This window comes from Gigantopelta aegis, chromosome 14 (assembly GCF_016097555.1).
Source record: "Gigantopelta aegis isolate Gae_Host chromosome 14, Gae_host_genome, whole genome shotgun sequence".
In the NCBI taxonomy this organism is placed as follows: Eukaryota; Metazoa; Mollusca; class Gastropoda; order Neomphalida; family Peltospiridae; genus Gigantopelta; species Gigantopelta aegis.
Genome location: NC_054712.1, coordinates 30,994,523 through 31,018,966, shown reverse-complemented (window position 1 = coordinate 31,018,966; position 24,444 = coordinate 30,994,523). Strand labels below are relative to the sequence as shown.

At 38.7% G+C, this 24,444-nt stretch overlaps 1 protein-coding gene across 1 annotated transcript in view; it reads left to right on the top strand.

The window, feature by feature from the left end:
* LOC121389183 (sodium-dependent neutral amino acid transporter B(0)AT3-like) overlaps positions 1 to 24,444 on the top strand; it is a 94,061-nt gene that overhangs the window by 36,979 nt on the left and 32,638 nt on the right. Inside the window, exons 2-3 of the mRNA XM_041520788.1 lie at positions 14,082 to 14,558; positions 15,090 to 15,251. Coding sequence (XP_041376722.1) covers positions 14,082 to 14,558; positions 15,090 to 15,251 — 639 coding nt within the window. The remainder of the gene's footprint in view (positions 1 to 14,081; positions 14,559 to 15,089; positions 15,252 to 24,444) is intronic.

The window sequence follows — 24,444 nt, the reverse complement described above, 5'->3', positions numbered from 1 at the left end:
TAATTACTTATTGTACAGCCAAGTTTCAAACCTCTTTATTTTAGACTGGGTACGGCCCTGTTTGTATAGTGAAAACGTACCGCGAAAACACAGCTTAAGGAGGCTCTAAAATCTCATCAGACAAATGGAAAATCTGCAGCATTTTATATTAAAGAAAATCATGTTTTACTGCATCTAAATTAAATTGCCACACGCGCCAAGAGCAAAACATTCGACGATTCTTTTTTCGTTTAAATTAAGACTGTAGAATGCGGAATTACATGTATTAAATACGTCAGTGTGATGTCGCCTCAAGTATGCATATAGAATAAAAATGGATTATTTTATTGGAATCGGTGTTTCATGATAGGCTACTGTCAAAGGAGAGGTTTAAAAACAGTCTCCATTACGGAGATGAGTTGTAGTCAAGCGGGGGGATGTTTACCAGTCTCGTTTTGTGTAGTGGTTAAGTCGTCGGATTTAAAGGCTGGTAGGTACTGGGATCGCATCCCGGTACAGGCTCACAGCCTAGAACGAGTTTAACAACCCAATGGATAGGTGCAAGACCCTGCCACCCTCCCTCCCCCTCTCTCTTCTCTTCTTCTCTTCTCTTCTCTCTCTCTCTCTCTCTCTCTCTCTCTCTCTCTCTCTCTCTCTCTCTCTCTCTCTCTCTCTCCCTCCGTCCCCCAACTCAAAGACAATCATTTTTCTAAGAACCCTTACTAGAGAACTAGAAAACTGAAGAATGCGAGTTGGTAGGCGTAAGGCCAGTACACCGACTTGTCTGAGACCAATAACCACTAAGATACCGACCTGGGCGGACATCCTACATAGCTGAAATGTGTGCCCAGGACGATGTGCTTGAACTGCAATTGGATATAAGCACGAACGTAGGTATAAACAAACTCATGATGTCGGTCACTCTTGTAGGCACCATTTTTTTGTTTTGTTTTACCATTCCAACCTTTGTTCCACTACGGGTACACTTTCGGCCATATGTACGTTGTTCTGTCTATTGGGTGTGTGTGTGTGTGTGTGTGTGTGTGTGTGTGTGTGTGTGTGTGTGTGTGTGTGTGTGTGTGTGTGTGCAAATGAAAGATTTCTTGCTTCTTTTCGGTAGGCGTGAAAAAAAGAGAAAGTAAACAAAATCCAGTCTAGATTGCGCCTTCAATATTGAAACGCCCCCGCATCCAATCCCAACAAAAGAATACACCCCCCCCCCCCATCTAATCCCAAGACCCTCCAACTGAAAGGCGATCATTTCTCTAAGAACCCTTTCTAGAGAAATAGGAGACTAGATAATGCGACCAAATAAACACTAATAATATACCTTCTCAGACGCGGATCCAGTGGGGGGGGGGGGGGGGGGGGGTCGAGGGGGTCTGGACCCCCCCCACCCCCCTGCTCGTGACACAAAATTAATTTCATTAAAAAGAATAAAGAAAACAAACAGTTATGTTCGATCCTGAGACATTTCAGACATGGCCTGGGTGTTTGAACAAGCAGGATTTTGATAACGGGAATATACTTCAAATCCATCTAAAGCTATCTTCAAATATGAAAATTTCCTATCGAGGGGGGGGGGGGGGGCCTTCAAAGGCTCAAGACTGCCCCCCCCTGCTAAAATTCCTGGATCCGCCCCTGCCTCTACCTTGCCGTGAGCTAGATATTCGTTTAAATTTTCGTTGTCGGCGCATGAAGTGTTTGCCGTCAAAACATTTAATATCTTGGCGCTATTGATTAACCTTCACTGAGGGTGTTGACAATGTTATTCAATTGGTGATCGTCTACTTTATATACTGCTCAAAATAAGTAGGTGAGGTTCTGATATAACACAAGCAAATGGAATTAGAGTAATGGTTTTAGTGATAGTGAGTACCGGAGCAAAGTAAATAAAAAGGTGTTTGAAGGGTGTATACCAATTGAAGCCTTCTGTCACGAAATTGCCCAATAGCGATGTTACAAGTCAAATCTGGGATAGGCGTGCCCGAACCTCTTTTTTGGATATGGGCACATTAAAAGAGTTCCCATACCCAATTAAATACCGATACAGGACCATAGTAACATGTGTGGCTAAAACTGTGAACCAGTAAACATATACACAGTGGATACAAATACTGTCGCCTGTCATTCTTAAATTAGAATTAAAAAACCCCCAACAAATTGCCGAGGATTAGGAGGGGTTTAACCTGCTTGTTTTAAATATAACAGAAGCGCATTTGAATACCACAGTTCCGCATGAAAACTGTAATCCAAGTTTTAATAGCATCCCGCACGTTTCAAGCATAATTGTAGCTGGTGCATTGATACTATTTCAAAATAAACTGCAATACAGACACACACAAAAAAGAAGATTTAACAAACAAAAAAATATTTCAATGACAACACGTCCTGTCACATATCTCACCCAGAAAATCCATTTAGGGGGTGGGGGCAAGGACATGAGTCGGAATGCCAGTGGAACTTTGAAGGAGGTTTGGAGGGGATCTTAAAAAAAATGAAAATTAATATATAATAAAATTATAACTGTCGCAAAATTTAGTGGGGGGGAGGCCCGGGCCCCTGCCCCCCCCCTAGATCCGCCTCTGTCACCAATGACGAGCTTGATATTATTTAATATATTTGAAACAAAGTCTGCATTTCCAGAGGCGGATCATGGGGGGGGGCAGGGGCAGTTATAATTTTATTATATATCAATTTTAATTTTTTTACGATCCCCTCCAAACCTCCCCCAAAGTTCCATTGGCATTTCGCCTCATGTCATTGCCCCCCCCCCCCCCTCCCCAATGGATTTTCTGGATCCGCCACTGATTTACTACTGTCAATCTCTAGACCTTCAACGTAACAGTATTAATCATCATTTTCGATCGATGTTTCACAGGGTGTATATTTGGAATAAAATATCCCCATCTCATTTTCAACGGTACCGGTACACAGACGGTTGGATTATTAAACTGATAGTTAAAGTTAAAGTTTGTTTTCTTTAACGACCCCACTAGTGCACATTGATGTATTAATCATCGGCTATTGGATATCAGACATTTGGTCATTTTGACATACAGTCTCAGAGAGAAAACCTGCTACATTTTTCCGTTAGTAGCAAGAGATATTTTATATGCATCATCCCACAGACAGGATAGCACATACCACGGCCTTTGAGAAATAGACCAATGGGACAACCAACAGGGATCGATCCCAAACCAACCGAACATCAAGTGAACGCTTTACCACTGCGCTAAGGTCCCGGCCGCTACACTGATAGCACTCATGCCCAGACTGTCTTTACAATAAACTTTCATATTTTTTATTGTTTACAATGGAAAAACGAAATCTGGAAGAGAGACACAATTTTAGCCATAGTTTGCTTCTTTCTTTGTTATATGTTCTGCGTTTCCATTTGCACCGACCAGCGATCCATAACTGGTTCAACAAAGGCCATGGTTTGTGCTATCCTGCCTATGGGAAGCGCAAATAAAAGATCCCTTGCTGCTAATCGGAAAGAGTAGCCCATGTAGTGGCGACAGCGGGTTTCCTCTCAAAATCTGTGGTCCTTAACCATATGTCTGACGCCATATAACCGTAAATAAAACGTGTTGAGTGCGTCGTTAAATAAAACATTTCTTTCTTTCTTTCCTACACTGATAGCACTCATGCCCATACTTTACAATAAACTTTCATATTTTTTATTGTTTACAATGGAAAAACGAAATCTGGAAGAGAGACACAATTTTAGCCATACTTTGCTTCTTTCTTTGTTATATGTTCTGCGTTTCACGCATTACCTATTTTCCGTCTGGTTTTCTGCTGTCTGTCGGTTTGACTCGGTCAATCCGTCGGTTTGTTCGACCTATATTCTTAAAAATGTTATTATTTTGTGACTTTTTTCTCTTCTTTTCTTCTTTTTTCACTTGTTAATTATTTCGTTGTTTCTTTCGTTACTTGTCCCTTTTTTATTCATTTATTTTCATTATCTTCTTTTCTGCTTTTGCGACATGATTGACCAGGCGAATATTAACTTGTGGAAGAAACAACAACAACCACAATGAAAAACCCTACAAGACAAGACAAGACACCAAAAAAACCTTCTTGTCAGAATAAAGCTGACTGTAATTTTACCAGAAACTCTCAAAAAGCCAAGTGTTCAGTAATTGTGTTTTTTTGTTCCATCAGCAGAACCGTCACTTAGTACCAAGCTGTAATGCGAAATCAATGTTGTATGTTCGGTTGACTCCCGCGCGGGAATCCCATTCGGTTGAATCAACATTTCTCAAATTGCTTTAATTGTTTTGACGCCGATCAACGAGTCTCAGTTTATCATCAAATTAGTTAAATGGATTTTTTACTTTTTTTTTCTTTTTCCGAATGGGTTCCAGGGTCGCAACACTAGTAGTTAGACCACAGGGTTGAAAGACCTGGTCACACGTCAGTTCATTTAAAGACACAACGAGGTCTCGGTCGTGTCTTGGTTAGGTCCCCCCCCCTCCCCCCCCCGCCATGGAATCGTGGACTGGCTATGCCAGAAGCCGAATCCATGGTGGGCGTGCCTGAACCGTAAGGATGTGGGCACGTTAATACAGTTCCCTTCCCTTGGTTGGGACATTGGACAGGGTTCACCTGGTACCGGCTCCCGCCCAGATCAAGTTTTAACGATTCGGTGGGTTCAGTCGGTAGCGTCTGTGACTCGAGCGTAGAAGGTACGCCGTTCGTATCTCAAGTGGAGAGTATCATATTTTTTCTATTATTATTTTTTAAATTAATTTATTTATAGTTTATTTATTTAATTGTTTTTATTTATTTATTTGCTTATTTATTTATTTATTTATTTATTTATTATGTTATCATTGTACAAGTAGCTTGTATAACCTGCAGGCCGGGGCCTGTATTGGTGGTTTGTTTTGAAATTTAACATTTCATGTACCAAGTTTAAACAGCAGTTTAATTAACTTATATTAGATTTTAGAGTACATACACATATATTCACACTCATATATAAGGACATTATGTACCATGTATACAGAGAAAATTTGATTACAACTAGTTTTAGTATGCCTTTAGAAGTGTATTGTGATTTTGCTTTTAGTCAGTATGTGGATGTAACCCATTGAAGATACAGAGACTGCGATATATTGTCCAATGGTTCAATGCTACCCTAAATACCCGTCATATACTATTCATCCTTTATATATACCAAACATATGTCAGCAATTTGTGCACATCTAACTTTTAAGCAACAGGTGATCAATGTAATTTGGATGGTACCCACAATTATGCATGACTGCAGTTAGAATACATCGAATGCAATCAATGGATTTACTTCACATATGTTTTTCCCCAATATCCATATCTCCAATATCAATAAAATGTTTTATTTAACGACACACTCAACACACTTTATTTACGGTTATATGGCGTCAGACGTATGGTTAAGGACCACACATATTTTGAGAGGAAACCCGCTGTCGCCTTTACATTGACTACTCTTTCCGATTAGCAGCAAGAGATCTTTTATTTGCGCTTCCCACAGGCAGGATAGCACAAACCATGGCCTTTGTTGAACCAGTTATGGATCACTGGTCGGTGCAAGTGGTTTACACCTACCCACTGAGCCTTGCGGAGCACTCACTCAGGGTTTGGAGTCGGTATCTGGATTAAAAATCCCAAGCCTCGACTGGGATTCAAACCCAGTACCTACCAGCCTGTAGACCGGTGGCCTAACCACGGCGTCACCGAGGCCGGTACTCTCCAATATCATTAAATACTAACTGCTGACTCGCAAAAATCACGTGTACAGCTATTTGGAATTATGACTGTATTTTATTCTACGATGAACTCTTGTCATTAAATACTAATTAAAATAATGACACATAAAAATCAGTAACTATATTTGATCGTTTTGTCAACATTTGTCTTCGTGTAAAATCATGTGTACAGCTATTTTAAATTATGACTGTACATAGGCTATGCATCCTGTTATTATTAACACTCTTAGTACAATAATGCTCCATATGCTGCCGTTTGACGGCATGGGTGTACCAAAATAGTTTTAAGTTTCTAGGTTTAGATTGAAAAAGAGAAACCCATGACATCCGCAAAGTGATTCGTATAGTCCAATTAATATATTCATTTAGCAGCAAGAGATCTTTTATATCCAATTCCCAAGTCAGAATAAAATGTTTAAAGGGACATTGCTGAGTTTGCTGCAATTTTTAAGACGTTATCGACTGACGGATACTTTTTGACGACTGTTTTTACATATCAAATATATTTTTTCTGCATAAAATATTAGTGGCTGTATATTAAATGTGTTTCTGATCGTTCTAATATTTGTACTAGGTTAAATTTCATTTTATTTCCTAAAAAAGATTTTTCGTACGTACGAAATTATTTGAAAACAAAATCCAGTTTTGGCTTCTTATAAATATTAAGACGACTAGAAACACATTGAATATACAGACACTGATATTCTAAACAAGAAAATATTTTTAATATGTAAGTTTAATCGTAGAAATATTTTATTAGTCGAAAACATCTTACAATGCAGCAAACTCGGGAATGTCCCTTTAAAAGTTTGCTTTGTTTAATGACACCACTAGAGAACATTGATTAATTAATCATCAGCTATTGGGTGTCAAACATTTGGTAATTCTGACGTGTAGTAATTTGAGGAAATGCGCTACTTTTTTCTTAACGCAGCAAGGGATCTTTTATATGCACTTTCCCACAGACAGTAAAGCACATACCACGGTCTTTGAACAATTATAGTGCACTGGTTGGAACGATAAAAAATCCAGTCAGTTGAATGAATGCACCGAAGTGGTTCGATCCTGCAACGCAAGCAACTCAAGCGAACACTCAACCGCCCCAGGTTAAGATATAGGAAAGTTAGAATACAGTTAGGAAGGAGAAGTTTGTTTCGTTTAACGACACCACTGGAGAACATTGATTAATTAATCATCGGCTATTGGAAGTCAATATACAGTTAGGAAAAAAAATAAAAAAATGTTTTATTTAACGACGCACTCAACACATTTTATTTACGGTTATATGGCGTCAGACATATGGTTACGGACCACACAGATTTTGAGAGGAAACCCGCTGTCGCCACTACATGGGCTACTCTTCCGATTAGCAGCAAGGGATCTTTTATTTGCGCTTCCCACAGGCAGGATAGCACAAACCATGGCCTTTGTTGAACCAGTTATGGATCACTGGTCGGTGCAAGTGGTTTACACCTACCCATTGAGCCTTGCGGAGCACTCACTCAGGATTTGGAGTCAGTATCTGGATTAAAAATCCCATGCCTCGACTGGGATCCGAACCCAGTACCTACAAGCCTGTAGACCGATGGCCTGCCACGACGCCACCGAGGCCGGTTACAGTTAGGAATACCCATACGTTTGATATATCAGTTGCAGTTTCTTGTTTCACGACAGCATTAGAGCACATTGATTTATTTATCATCCGATATTGCATGTCAAACATTTCGTTATTTTGACATATAGTCTTAGAGCTTTAAAGTTTGTTTTGTTTAACGACACAACTAGAACACATTTAGTTATTAATCATCGGCTATTGGATGTCAAACATATGGTAATTTTGTTGTTGTTGTTGTTTTTTTGTTTTTTTAAATATTTATTTTCCCCAGTCCATTCTGACCATGTCAAGGTTGGGGAGCCTTGAATTCAACAGGGTACATCAAAGTAATATAATTTATATACAAGTACATATATTTAATTTGTTGTATAATAATGTTATATAGTCATATATAACAATTTGATACATAAATGCATTTGTAATGTTTCTGTATAAATTAAAGATTGGTAAAAAACATATGGTCATTTTGACACAGACTTAGAGAGGAAACCTGCTATATATAGCCTTAGAGAGGAAACCCGGTACATTAATGACAAGGGGTCTTTTATATGCACCATCCCACAGACAGGATAGCACATACCACGGCCTTTGATAATCAGAGAGACGGAGAGACGGGCGGAAGGAAAGATCGATCTTACGACCTTTGAAAACAGTTGCCACTGCATCAAATTGAAGGTCAACTAGAATTAATATGAATTCTGAAAAGTAGTTTCCTTTTTGTCCTGCCGCGAACATGTCGATAATTGTTTGACGTTTTCTGATGATCTATTTCTTTTCGAGAGAATTAGTTTTGCTTTTAGTTTTATTTAGAAACCCGCACCGCAAAAATCTGCGGGCGTTATCGATCCGCGTTCAAGACAACCGAACGACGGATTGTGCGATCTGCGGACACGGTCTCAATAACTCGAACATGACATTAAGAATGGATTTGGAAGGGGAGTTGGCGTCATCGTCATGTATTAGACCACACGTCTGTTTACTTCCATGCGAGCTAATACCAGAATCGAAAATCTCAAATAGTCTGACCTTTCGAGTACTATTGCCAATCAGGACGTGTTTAGGGCCGTACTAGGGGAGGTTGGGTGAAGGTGAGGGATGTTGAGGTAGACCAGTAACACGACTACCGCTCGGATATCCTCAGATGTCCAAAATATAAGATTAAGGACCCTGACTAGTCTTCACTAAAAAAAGCACAACCCCGCCCCCTCTCTACCCCCCCAAAAACCCAACAAAAAAACAAAACAAAACAACAAACAACCCCCCCCCCCCCCACACACACACACAACAAACACACACAAAAAAACCCACCCCCCAAAAACCCCATATATATATATGTGACGGAACATGCTCTTATCTTTTCGCCTGTGGCGATGTTAATTGTTTTAGAGGGCTGTGTGCAGCTTGGTTACGTAATACCCCCGCGCGACGGTGGTAGTCCTGCGTCCCAATATGCACTTAGACCAGGTGGGCACTTGGTTACGTAATACCTCCGCGCGACCGTACCCCCTAATACACACCCATACCAGGTGTGGAGGCCATGTGGAGAGTGGATACGTAATACCTCCGCGCGACCATGGTATTTCTGGCGAACTAGGCGACAGTAAGTCTGGCCATCTAAGAAGAAAATACCGTCCCTGGGAGTTGTGGAACTATCACATGATAGGTGAGGTACCGCTTTGTGCCCCCAGGCGATATTCGCTGTCTCCGAGATTTTTGAATAAATAGATAGGATTTTAGATATATCGGGGAGAAACATTGGAAGGCTCCCGGGGAACGTAGTCCGACTGGACTGGTAAATATATTTTTCTTCTCTGTTGTATAACCTTGATGTGATTGATGTGACTTTAAATATTTTAATACTGTATTATACCAATATTCTTTAGACAGTGTCTCCGGTAATCTGACGAAGTAAATTGTAGGCTTCACTGTTCTAATATATTTATACGAGTATTTGGTAAGATAAAGCTTAGCCGGTCATCCTAGATATGTACCAGTATTAATTCTGTATTACAATGTTACTGACTGAGTATTTAAGGGTTAATTAAAAATTAACCAGTTAGGAATAGAGTTGTAATTCCTTTATGAATTAAGTTCCCCTGGAAGCGTTTCTCAATTATCACACGTGTGTGGGTTGTATTACCGTGAAGTGATTAGAATATTGTGTAAACCTAGTGATTAACTAATTAAGTGATTAGTTCTGGGTTGTTATTATATTGTTGTTGTTAATTAACTACTGCGGCAAGTACATTTGTCAGCGTAATGTTAATACAAATTCCAAAGTGTATTGTGTTTTGTTGTGTTTTCTAGTGAACTAAACGTGCCACTCGGGTATAGACTGCCCGATACAGAGAGATCTAATAGATATACAGGAGAGATATTTGGACAATCGTGTTTTATTCAGTTACGGGTATTATAGGCTCCCCGTGACAATATATATAACTATATACTATTGTAATCAGACCTGCTTTTTGTTTTGCAAGTACATAATAGAGTTTTTAGGAAATAACACTAGATTAAATGTCTTATTTTGAGAGGAAATGGGTTTGTGGTTTCTTACACACCCGTTGGTGATAACCTCATTCGTTATTTCTGTTAACACATACTAATAACACATATCCGTGTGATAACAAGTTAAAGACGTCCGACTGGCTGCTCCTAGGTGATGACCAGGTTGCCATCGCCATACTATCCAATGAAATGTTTTATTTAACGACGCACTCAACACATTTTATTTACGGTTATATGATGGCATCTCATACCATCCAATGAGAGAAAAAGGCACAGCCGAAATTGATTTCTTTGTGATGTATAAATTAACCTAAAACTGACGCATAAAGTTAACTACACACGTTAGGGCCGTAAATTCGATTTAGTTAAAGATACGTAAACAATACAATACTACATTCGTATCCGTTAGACCGGCCTAGGTGGCGTCGTGGTTAGGCCATCGGTCTACAGGCTGGTAGATACTGGGTTCGGACCCCAGTCGAGGCATAGGATTTTTAATCCAGATACCGACTCCAAACCCTTAGTGAGTGCTCCGCAAGGCTCAATGGGTAGGTGTAAACTACTTGAACCGACCAGTGATCCATAACTGGTTCGACAAAGGCCATGGTTTGTGGTATCCTGCCTGTGGGAAGCGCAAATAAAAGATCCCTTGCTGCCTGTCGTAAAAGAGTAGCCTATGTGGCGACAGCGGGTTTCCTCTATATAAAAAAAAGTGTCAGAATGACCATATGTTTGATGCCCAATAGCCGATGATAAGATAAAAAATCAATGTGCTCTAATGGCGTCGCTAAATAAAACAAACTTTACTCTCTTTTTTTTCGTGTCCGTTAGATACCATTTATCTTACAACTCTCAACGTATCCAATTCGTTTTCGCTCGTTAGATATGTTTTAAAACAATTCGTTTTAAGATAAATGATATTTAGCGGCCGATCTTATAGTATTCTCCCAGTATTTGTCCCAGACAATGGATATTTACAACCTTTAACCATGGTCACGGTTCCTTTTGCAGGAGTCATGGCGCCCTCTCACACTAATATCTTACATTAATGTATCAACATCTCAATTATATGAGTGCGATGTTCAATGGCTTTTCTCATCTGAGTTGGAAATAGAAATAATTTATTTAGTCCATTTGAAGAATGATCAATATAGACTGATAAAATCATACCAACCGGTGGCGGGTCCAGCGTCAAATCGAACAGGGGTCACAATGAGACTGTAACTCTTGCGTTTTTAAAGGAGTGGGGGTGGACAGTAATTTTGTATTTTTTAAATACTGTCACAACTGGCAAGAGCAGATGCAGGGTCGTTTTTAGGAGGGTGGATGCAACGCGTAAACAGGGCATCTATGATACGCAAAAGTACATTTACGTGTATTATGTATATGGTAATTTGCAGAGAAATATCAAAATTACCAAAAACAACAAATATATTAATTATATTCATCTGCTGAACAGTGGATTTTTCCGGACACTTCAGATTTCGGGTTAGTGTGGGTGGGTAGGCGTGTACCCACAAAACCCTCCCCTTGGATCCATGTTTGCTGTCCCCCGAGGGCAGTTTTTATGGTTAAATCGATGCACTTTAAACTGAATTGACCTAAACTGAATTAACTTCGCGAACATTTCTTGTAGTCTTATTAACATACATTGACGTGAATGAATGTTTAACGACACCCCAGCACAAAAATACACATCGGCTATTGGGTGTCACAAATGGTAAGTTACATTGACGTAACCATGGCCCTCCCAAGTTAAATGCGTCAAAAATACGTATTGTTAAAGGCGCAGACCTAGTTTCAACCCGTAAAAATGGACACTAAATTTGGTTAAGTTACAAACCTGTAACACATTTGGATAACGTTACAAGAGAGTGAAATAAGAGTCTGTGAAGTTGAAACCGTTAAAACCGGTAAAAATGGACTAAAACTCGACTCCATAACTGGTACTTCTCAGACGCACGTGCGTTTAAAAAACAACAAAAAACAAACAACATTTTGTGGTATTACAAACACCAGGATCACCAGAAAAACTTCGGTTGCACGGAAATGGATAATATAAACAATACAATATATGTAAAGTTTGATTTCAGTGATCGTAAATAGTGGAATAGTGTTTAAAAACTTGGGTCTGACCCTTTAAAACAATATATCACGGCATACCGGTTATACCACGCATCTCTAGGACCTAGAGTATTCAAAAGTACGTTAACAGACATTGCAATATGACAATCGTCCCCAGAAAGACCAAATCGACCAACATAACAATAACTATACTGAACTTCACATACGATATGGACCGGAACTTTTAAATGGGGAATTCCCTTTTTCTTTTTACTGCAGTTTGCGCCTCTTATTTACTGACGTCACATCGTACTTGAAAAGACGTCACATCGTACTTGAAACATTACACAAGGCTGCTGCAGAGTTTGATTTTTAACTTTAAGTAGGCCTAAATCCATGAAAGGAATTTTGATCATAGTGTTGTTATTACGTTAAATTAAAAACCGTTTTTGTAAAACAGAAAAGAAGGTATGTAATAAATACAGAACTTCACATAACGTTGTTTCGCTTCCTATTTATTTTACGTCGCTACGCTGTCTCGTGGTATATATTCTTGCGCAAAATAAACTCGTTAAATAAATAGGAAGCGAAAACAACGTACGTGAAGTTTTGTATATTTATTGTATCCCTTTGATAAACACTGGGGTTTTTCTGGACACTTCGTAAATCGGGATGAGCTGTACATCTCGAGCACCTTTCCACTGGATCCGCACCTGACAGGGAATAAAGTTAGCGCAGAACTAGGCTATACATGTACGGTAAAAATCCATTGTCCGCCACCGGCGGCATTGATGGTGTGAAAATGGAAAGTACATGAACTACCAGCCAGTTATTTGCCAAATTTATGATAAGTCACGTCAAACCCGTCAGTTATTCTTATTGGATGTTATTTAACCATTTAGAACAGACCATCACAGGGCGGTAGCTTGGATTTTCAGTTTGTTTGTTTGTTTGTTTGTTTGTTGTTGTTGTTTTGTGTTGTTGTTTTTTTGGAGGGGGGGAGGGGAACTGAGTAGTTAATAGTCTAAAACTCCTTAAACAGTTAAGAAGAGAATTTTCTTTAAGTATCTATAATGCTTTCCGGATTTTTTCGGGGGGGGGGGGGGGCTTCTTCGAAATCATTTCACTATACATGGGGCGGGACGTAGCCCAGTGGTACAGCGCTCGCTCGATGCGCGGTCGGTGTGGGATTGATCCTCGCCGGTGGGCTCATTGGGCTATTTCTCTTTCCAGCCAGTGCACCACGACTGGTATATCAAAAGCCGTGGTGTGTACTACCCTGTCTGTGGGATGGTGCATATAAAAGATCTCTTGCTGCTAATCGAAAAGAGTAGGCCATGAAGTGGCGACAGCGGGTTCCCTCTCTCAATATCTGTGCGGTCCTTAACCATATGTCTGACGCCATATAACCGTAAACAAAATGTGTTGAGTGGCGTCGTTAAATAAAACATGTCTTTCTTCACATTTCTTTGACTATACATCTACGTGACACATGAGCAGAGGAGGGGTTTTGGGGGTCGAAACCCCGCAGCTCAATTAATTAATTAATTAATTAATTCATTAATTCATTCATTCATTCATTCATTCATTCATTCATTCATTCATTCATTCATTCATTCGTTCATTCATTCATTTCAAATTATTTTCATGGTTATATCCAATTACAATTCAAGCACGCTGTCCTGGGCAAACACCTCAGATATGGGGGATGTTTGTCCAGGACAGTGGGTTAGTTGTTAGTGGTTAGTTGTTAGTGGTTAGTGGTTAGTTGTTAGTGGTTAGTTGTTAGTGGTTAGTGGTTAGTGGTTAGTTGTTAGTGGTTAGTTGTTAGTGGTTAGTGGTTAGTGGTTAGTGGTTAGTGGTTAGTGGTTAGTTGTTAGTGGTTAGTGGTTAGTGGTTAGTGGTTAGTTGTTAGTGGTTAGTTGTTAGTGGTTAGTGGTTAGTTGTTAGTTGTTAGTGGTTAGTGGTTAGTGGTTAGTTAGAGAGAAGAGTGTGTAGTGGTCTTAAATCTATCCACTGAGTTGTTACAACTCGCTCTGGGTTGGAGCCGGTACCGGGCTTCGAACCCTGTATCTACCAGCCTTATGTCCATTTTAGATAATGTAGTTTCCAGGGGAGCATGTACCGACACCCTGTAAAAACATCGCTCGCAACAGTCTGACCTCCACCCATGCAAGCTTCTAAATTTTAAATCTAATTATAATAACAGGATTGTAAAATATCTTGGAACTGTTTTTTATTTTATTTTATTTTATTTTATTTTATTTTTTAAATTTTATTATATTTTTATTTTATACTTTTATTTTATTATTTTTTTATTTCCAGGTGCCTTCCTGATTCCATATGCAGTGATGTTAGCAATCGAAGGAATCCCTCTGTTCTTCTTGGAGCTTGCGATTGGCCAGCGACTGCGAAAAGGCGCCGTCGGGTCGTGGAACCAAGTCTCGCCATATCTCGCGGGTATCGGGATTGCGTCTGCCGTGGTCTCGTTCAACGTGGCGCTCTACTACAACACCATCATGTCGTGGTGTCTGCTCTATCTCGTGCAAAGCTTCCAGAGTCCTCTCCCCTGGGCGTCGTGTCCCCACCGCATAGAGGGCAACTCCACCATCATACTCGACCCGGAATGCGAGGTCAGTCATTTTGGTGAACACTAGTTTCAAAGTGTGGAAATTACAACTTCAGAGCTCACAAATTGTTCTTGGGTGTGGCTGGTCTCTCATCGGAATAATTAATGCACCTTTAATTAATCCGTCCATGCATCCATGCATCTTGCATCTATCCATCCATCCAACCATGCATGCATGCATGCATGCATCCATGTATCTTGCATCTCTCGATCCATCCAACCATCCATACATGCATGCATCCATCCATGCACCCGCCATTACCATAGTTTGACACCCAATAGCCGATGTATGTTTTCGTGCTGGGGTGTCGTTAAACATTCATTCATTCATTCATTCATTCATTCATTCCATCCATGCATCCATCCATGCATCTATGCATCCATGTACCTCGCGCCTTCGGCGCTCATTCAAATTGCCCCCCCCCCCCCCAATAATGTCCACCATGCTACGGGCCTGTTCGCTCATACATCCATCCACCATACGCACACCTATCCATCTTTTCATTTTTATTTGTCTGTTGATTATTCGTTCCAGACTAGCGGCGCACCCACCTACTTCTGGTACCGTGAGACTCTGAATACGGCGCCTGACGTCGAGTCCCCGAGCTACCTCAACTGGAAGATGGTGGTCGGCCTGATCGGCGCCTGGAGCATCGTCTACATGTGTATGATCAAAGGAATCAAGTCTTCAGGAAAGGTAACAAGGGCAGATCGAAAATGTTTGGGATGGAGGTGGAGAAGTCTTTAACAGGACCTCTTTAAGGAATGAATGAATGAAAAATACATCGGCTATTGGATGTCAAACTATGGTAAATGCAAAAATAATGTGATGATAACAATCAGTATAAAAATTCAAAAGTTAAATAAAAACAGTGTAAAGAACTGTGCGAAAATTACAAATATCACAGATAGGTAATATTGAAATTTAGAATAAAAGTCAGTATCACGTAAAAATTGTAATATACGTTCTGGATGGAATCGAAAGGATTCCATCACATTTCTTTGACCAAATATATTGTTTCTAGTTTCTTTCAGATGCAAAATGTGGCATACCGTCAGAGTATACTGACAGTGGTCACAATGATTTGGATGATCCTTCTTCAAGATAAATGAATGGGTCAAGAAGGTATGACCGATGCAAGCACAACACAAGACTATTTCATCCTTCCTGTACTGCCTATAGGAGGACTGCCACTCTCCCAAGACTGGCATGTTAGCATGAAGCTTGTTCACAACCACACCGTTCCAATGTATATTGGTTGATACTATGTTTAAAATGAGTATAAGGCACTCCAACCCTGGCATGAGGCAAATCCAAAATAGCTGAATCTACCTTTTCATTACCCTTGATGCCAACATGGCTTGGCACCCAACATAATACAATGTCTTTATTGGCAATCGATAAAAAAAAAACACTTTCGTATCTCCATCCCAATTAAGGGATGGTCCAGCTTCATATTGCGTAAAGCTTGGAGACACGGAAGTGAGTCGGTAAAATAACAAATTTGGATGCACTAGAATCCTATCATGGAAAGTCTGTAAAAAAAGCATGCGCCCAGCCGCAATGGAATAATCATATATGGTGTATATTCCCAACACGCAACCGCAGACGTAACAGTTGGACCGCACGCACTCGCCGCATCCAGTCTATGTGAGCCTTTAAATAACATACATATATAGTCAGTGTTTCTGTCAGAAAGAAATATTTGGGTATGGATCTATGGAATTGAATGCAACCACAGTCAACAGGGTGTATGGGGGCCTCCGCCAGAAAGAAAATGGGTTACGTTTAGGCTTAGGGTTAAGAGTAATTAATTGTTTGATTCAAAGCTAAATGCTATTCGTACATTTGGTCGTTGCATTCGGCGTTTATTGTCGATTTCCAACATTGATGTAACTGACACTTTGGAAACTCCTTCATATTTTGTTTTACCACCTTGGTGTGTTACACCACCAGTGTTTGATCTTGCGCATCTGTAGAAAGATCGTACAGGTTCTGTATATAATCAATTTTTCATGGAAATTCAAGACAAGTACCGTGATTACATTCCTGTTTATACAGACGGTTCACGGGATGGGAATTATGTGGCTTGTGCTACACTTTTTACATCGGACACAATACTTTCCATGAGACTGCCTGACTCGGCATCGATTTTCAATGCTGAAGTTTGGGCAGTCATTAAAGCCTTGGAAGAAATAAAGGATTCTAGTGCATCCAAATTTATTATTTTTACCGACTCACTTTCGTGTCTCCAAGCTTTGCGCAATATGAATCTGGACCATCCCTTAATTGGGATGGTGATACGAAAGTGTGTCTTTTTATCTATTGCCAATAAAGATGTATTTTGTTGGGTGCCCAGCCATGTTGGTATCAGGTGTAATGAAAAGGCAGATACTGCTGGCAAGTGTGCTTTGTATTTGCCTCATGCCAAGGTTGGTGTACCGTATACTGATTTTAAATATAGTATTAACAAATTTATCTTTTCGACTTGGCAACATGATTGGGAAGGTGCGGTTGCGAACAAGCTTCATGTCATCAAGCGAGTCTTGGGAGAGTGGCAGTTCTCCTATAGACAGTGCAGGAAGGATGAGGTAGTCTTGTGTCGGTCATCGGTCATACTTACTTGACCCATTCAGTTATCTTGAAGAAAGATCCTGCACCTCAGTGTGAACACTGTCAGTGTCTTCTGACGGTGCGCCACATTTTGGTGGAGAGTAAGCATTTGTCAGCAACTAAAAAAGATTTATTTGGAAAAAGAAATGTGAAGGAATCATTTAGATTCCATCCAGAAATTTTATTGCAGTTTTTATGTGATACTGACTTTTATTCTGTGATATATGTATTTTTATACAGTTCTTTACACTGTGTTTTTATTTAACTGTTGAATTTTTATACTGATGTTGATCATCACTTTAGATTTGCGTTTACCATAGTTTGACACCCAATAGCCGATGTATTTGTCGTGCTGGGGTGTCGTTAAACATTCATGCATTCATTCTGCCTCTCCCTCCCGGTCTTTATCTTCATATTTACCCTCTCTCTCTCTATATTGTCCCTCTCTCTCTCTCCATCCCCCCTCTCTCTCTATTTTTCATTCACTCCCATCTCTCTGTGCCTCCTTTCTCTCTCTTCCTTTCCCCTATCTTACTCTTCGTCTCACTCTCTTCCACTCTCTGTTTGTTTCTCTCTTAATCTCTCTTTCCCAAATGTCGAAATTACCTTTTGTTGCACTACAAGGAGCCGTATCTTGATATGTGCCAGGTTGTTATTACACAGACATTCATTTCCTTTCCTCTGCACTAGTCACCCACACACTACCGCTGGCTGGCTCCGTCAGGATAATACATTTTTCTTTTAAGAATTCAATTATAATTATTTATAGTCAAGGTTGTAACAGAAAAAAATCAACTTAAAGGATCTATATGTTTCCGACTAATCGTATTTAACGACTACAATTACATATTAAATAAATTTTCGTGTTTAGAAAAACCAATCCAATGTGTTTACGGTCATGTACTAATATCTGTAGCGGTCGGTTTGGGATCGATCCCCGTCGGTGGGCCCATTGGACTATTTATCGCTCCAGCCAGTGCACCACGACTGGTACATCAAAGGCCGTGGTATGTGGTATCCTGTCTATGGGATGGTGCATATAAAATATCTCTTGCTGCTAATCGAAAAGAGTAGCCCATGAAGTGGCGACAGCGGGTTTCTTCCCTCAATATCTATGTGGTCCTTAACCATATGTCTGACACCATATAACCGTAAATAAAATGTGTTGAGTGCGTCGTTAAATAAAACATTTCCTTTAATATCTGTGGCAGTCACAGTTCATTTCATCGTAATATATATTTGTTTTGTACGTACCAACTTATTAAAAGGTAAACTTTGGTTTCAGCTACTATAAACATCTGGACGACAACCCCCCCCCCCCCCCACACACACACACCTTGTTTATACAGATACTGATATTCTAAACAGAAAGGCATCTTTAATATGTAATTTTAGTCATCATAAAGGATCAGTTAGAAGTGAACAGGTTACAATGTAACAAACTCAGGGCATCCATTTAAATAGCAGACTCAGGTTACAGAACATTTCAACAGAAATGTATTGATCACCGTCACAGGTTTAATCGCATCCCGTCTCAACACCAGAGACGGGTCTAGCAGTGGGGCACGCAAAGTCTAGCTTTCAGTTCAGTTCAATTCAATTCTTTATTGACCGTAAGCACAGCAGCTTATTGGTATAAACAAACAACAATATATATATATATATATATATATATATATATATATATATATATATATATACATACATACATACATACATACATATACATACATACATACATGTACATACATACATACATACATACATACATACATACATACATACATACATACATATATTATTATTATATATATATATATATATATATATATATATATATATATATATATATATATATATATATATGCATATGCATATGCATATGCATATACATATACATATACATATACATATATATATATATATATATATATATTGTCACGGGGATTCTATAATTCCCGTAACCGAATAAAACACGATTATCAAAATGTCTCTCCTACTTGTATATCTATTAGATCTCTCTGTAACAGGCTGTTAAACCCTAGTATGGCTCGTCTCTAGGTATGATCAGAGATACGATCTTATATAGTATATATTAATATAGCACGTTTAGCTCACTAGAAACACAATACACTTTGGAATCTGTATTATCCTACGCTGACAAATGTACAGTCGTAGTAGTTAATTAATAACAGCAATAATAACAACCCAGAACTGATCACTTAATTAGTTAATCTCTAGGTGTCTAGTTACACAATATGCGAATCACTTCACCGTTACACCACACCCACACGTGTGATAATTGAGAAACGCTTCCAGGAGAAGTTAATTAATAAAGGAATTACAACACCATTCCTAACTGGTTAATTTTTAATTAACCCTTACTACTCGTTCAGTAACCTTGTAACACAGAATTAATACTGGTACCGATCACAATAAAGACAATAACCTACAGTGTACCTAGGTCGTCTAGGATGACTGGCTAAGCTTTATATTACCAAATACTCGTATAATGTTAGAACAAAAAGTCTACGATTTACTTCGTCAGATGACCGAAGACACTGTCTACAGAATATTGGTATAATACAGTATTAAAATATTTAAAGTCACATCAATCACATCAAGGTTATACACAGAGCAGAAATGATATTTACCAAAGTCCAAACGGACTAACGTTCCCTCGGAGCCTTCCTATTCGTTCTCCTCGATATCTCTCAAACACTAGCTATTTATTATAAATCAGGATTTTGCCTGGGGGTACAAGGCGGTACCTCACGTATCATCTCATATTCTACATCTACTAGAGTCGATATATTTCTCTCTGATCGTCAGTCTGGCTGTCGCCAACCGCGAGCAATCTCCTGGCCATAAACAGCACTACCGGAGATATTACGTAACTACTAGCCACATGGCCTCCGCATCTGGCTGCGTGTGTATTAGGCGTACCGATCGAAGACCGTCGCGCAGAAGTATTACGTAACAAGTTGCCCATCTGGGCTTAAGTGCAATTAAACTGCACACGGCCCTCTAACACAAGTAAAATCGCCACAGGCGAAAACAAATTAAGAGCATGTACCGTCACATATATATATATATATATATATATATATATATATATATATATATATATATATATATATATACACCCGTAACAGTTATCACTGTGCATAATTGACTTAATATCAAGCAAGCAATGAAACCAGGTTCTATTCCAGTAATTACCTACGGCCACCTACCCATATGATACAAGTTTTATTAAAATTATCCATACACATCACAGGATTTTGATAAAATGTACTTCTTGAAAAAAGATTTGTCCATTTAGTGTAATACCCGTAACGGAAGTTGGTAGGTCTTTTAATTAGTACATAGAATTTTAAATCTTAAATATTTTATGGAAGTTGAGAGAGAAACATGTTAACTGTATAAGACTCAAACAATGGGGAGAGTGATACAAATAATATTCTCTGCAACTTCACTTTAAAATATTTATCCCCCTCAAAATGTAACACCCGTAACGATGGAGTTGACCACATATATATAGATGTATATAATTATATATATCATAATAATATGATATATTACAATATACATGTACATCCATATCAGTAAGGAGAATGTAAATTGTAGTCATATAGGTAACGTGTTATATACAAATTGACATTTAAATGCAACGTATTAATTGTCTTGATAATTACAGTATTTTTAGATTAAAGGGACATTCCTGAGTTTGCTGCAATGTTTAAGATGTTATCGACTAACAGAGACTTTTTAACGATTGTAATTACACATCAAATATATTTTTCTGCATAAAATATTAGTGACTGTATATTAAACGTGTTTCTGATCGTTCTAATATTTGTACTAGGTTAATTTTCATTTTATTTCCTAAAAAATATGTTTTCGTACGTACGAAATCCAGACAAGACAAAATCCAGTTTGGGCTTCTTACAAATATTAAGACAACCAGAAACACATTGAATATACAGATACTAATATTCTAAACAAGAAAATATATTTAATATGTTAAGTTTAATCGTAGAAATATTTTATTAGTCGGAAACATCTTACAATGCAGCAAACTCAGGAATGCCCCTTTAAGGAAGTTCGAATTTTAAATGCTTTAAATAGATATTTTCCCAAGTTACACAATATGTTTTTGTTTTTACTGAAATGCACCAGAGGAGTGCAACCAAAAATCCTTGGGACGAGTTACGTTCTCTTTCTGTAGTTCTGTCTTAAAAACAACAACATTAAATATTATCCTCGAGATGTCCTTCTGAAGTAGTAAGTGATATAAAAGTAAATGAGGACACCCACCCCATTCTGCGCCACCGTAACAGAACTCACAGCTTCTATGGGTGTTCTATGAATGATACATGAATACACAAGTGTCCTTTATTTCATTTCATTTTTCGTGCTTATATCCAATTAAGGTTCAAGCACGCTGTCCTGGGCACAGGCTTTGGCTATTTGGGCTGTCTGTCCAGGACAAAGGGTTAATTGTTAATCGTTGGTGGTTAATGAAAGAGAAGACGGTGTAGTGTCTTACACCTATCCACTGAGTCGTTAAAACTCGCTCTCTGCGTGGGAGCCTGTACCGGGCTGCGAACCCTGTACATATCAGCCTTATGTCCGATGGCTTAACCACGACACCACCGAGGCCGGTAGAAATACCCATTTCCTCCCGACTATAGATACAATGAGAGTTCTTACCCTTCACTGAGATCAGTTCTAAATCCGCTACAAGTAATCCTTGTAAAGCTCCTTTTCAATAATTCAGAATTTAAAGGTTTTTAAAACAAAATTAAACAATTAAAAACACTCAACCAAACCAAAAAACACAACATCACAAAGCAACAGCAAACCTTCACGGGTTTTTTTTTCGGCGACAGGTTGAGTGCGTCGTTAAATAAAACATTTCCTTCCCTTTCCGGCGACAGATTTAAATCCTAGTTTTGAACTTCAGATACCTGTACCTTAGTCATTAATGAAACCAGCCATTTCTTGCTGTTATGTTAGTTTTGGACAGCAATATGCTACTTAATACTGATGTAAAATTTTATCACACCTTCATTTGCCTTTGGTGGCCATTGTATTGAGTCTAACTGACATAACAATTTTTGTAACGTAAGTCATAGTTCTTAAAGCCATATTTCTTCCAAAAGGGTATGAACGTAAAATTACGTATCCTAGAATCTAGGGAATTAATGGATATATTTTTAAAAATAATTTTTAGATAGATGAAAGTAAACGAACTGCTGTTTAAAATGTGTCAAAGCATATGAATGCAACTGTCCAGTTTGAAAACATATCAAGCTCATAACCATCTAGATGGGGTACTTACAGTCTGTTTTGTTTTCATAATGTACACTCGAATTATTTTCTGGCAGAAAGCCTGGAAGCTGATCTAATTAATGTTCACTTTTATCATTTACTTAGTTTTCTTTTTTCTTTTTTTGAACCTTGAAGTAATATTGAAATGTGTAATCGAGAAAAAAGTGTTTATTTTGGTATGAGAACATGCACACACACATTATATCTTGAAAGGTATATTGATTTTTGTGACTAAGGTCAGCATGAAGGTCATATCTGATCGACAGCTGACGCGGAACAATTTTTATATTATTTGATATTAAGTAATTATTATTTGCTGTGGTGTTGTAGACAGAATCTCGAAGGAAATTGAATATCTATTTTAGACGACACTCGAAGTTTGCAGGGTTAGCTTTTTTAAAACAACAACAACAACCAAATAAAATAAATCCAACAAACACCACATTAAAAAACCCCAACCCAACCCAACCCTACCCCCAACCCCCCCCCAAAAAAAAACCCCAACTACAAAAACAAAAAAATGCCAACAATACAACAGAACAAAACAAAACAAAACAAAACAAAAACAAGAAAATAATACAAACGAACAAAATATATATCTATATATATTTTCATATCTGTATCTGTATCTATTTTTCTCACCCTCTTTCTCACCTCCTCTCTCTCTCTCTCTCTCTCTCTCTCTCTCTCTCTCTCTCTCTCTCTCTCTCTCTCTCTCTCTCTCTCTCTCTCTCTCTCTCTCTCACACACACTCACTCACACACACACATCCTCCCTCCCTTTACGCCCCTCACTTCCCATCACTCCCTCTCTATCTCTGTTTACCAGCTTTACTCAGCCAAATTTGATTTATCTTTGCTTGACAGCCACAGTGTTCTCCGAGTTGAGATAAATCAGATCCCAGTAATCTTTATGAAAAGGTAACATGCGATGGTCTAATCTTGTTTCTCTTGATAACACGGCGGTCATCGCTTCCCAGTGTCCGTCTCTTCAACATGGCGCTCTCTTCTCGCTCCATCTAATATTATTAGTAAATAAACTAATCAACCAGAAACTCGCTTCAGGACCCAAAATGGCGGCCGTGGTTTAGATATTGGGCTTGCGTTATAGAGGGGTTAGGCAGTAATGAAATATAGAATTGGCTAAAATAACTAATAATAACTAATATTAACTAGGTGAAACCTAAAAGCAGCGCAAGTGAGATACGCTGTGTAAATACGTGTTAGTGTGTGTGTGTGTGTGTGTGTGTGTGTGTGTGAGAGAGAGGATAGATATACGGGTGTTCGATTCCTGGTGTATGGGTGATAAATTCGTCCTACTCGATGGAACAAGTCATGCCTGTACGCTGTATTATTGTATATACTATAGTGAATATATGTACGACAGCACGCACTCATAACGGTAAAATAAAAATCATAATTTCTCACTCAAAAATTATCATGCATTGGTCTAACGAACAATACTATTGGATGATTTGACACTTACAAACCAATGGCCTTGTCGGTACTAAATATGACGTCAATCACGATTTGGCATACAATGACGTCATGTAGTTTAAATTGTAAACTGATGGCGAGTGTGTTCTGTATTGTGATTGGTTAATTACATTCTTTTTCCGGGATCAAATGAAAATAACACCCGGAAAGCTAATGACGTCATTAGAAAGTGACGTCATTAGCAATTGTAACAGGCGAAGTTACGATTCAAGTGTCTACAGTTAGATTGTAGCCAGGAATTGTTTTCAAGAAATACTAAATATACAGTTAGTTTCGTAGAAAAATTATTCAGTTTACAATGGACATAAACATATTGAGTTTTTAGATTTGCGAGTGTTATTGTCTATTTGATGTTTCATTTTTGACCTCAAACTAACGCCTTCGGTCAAATAGACAATAACACCCGTAAATCTAAAAACTTTGCGTTTACGGCTGTCTGTTTT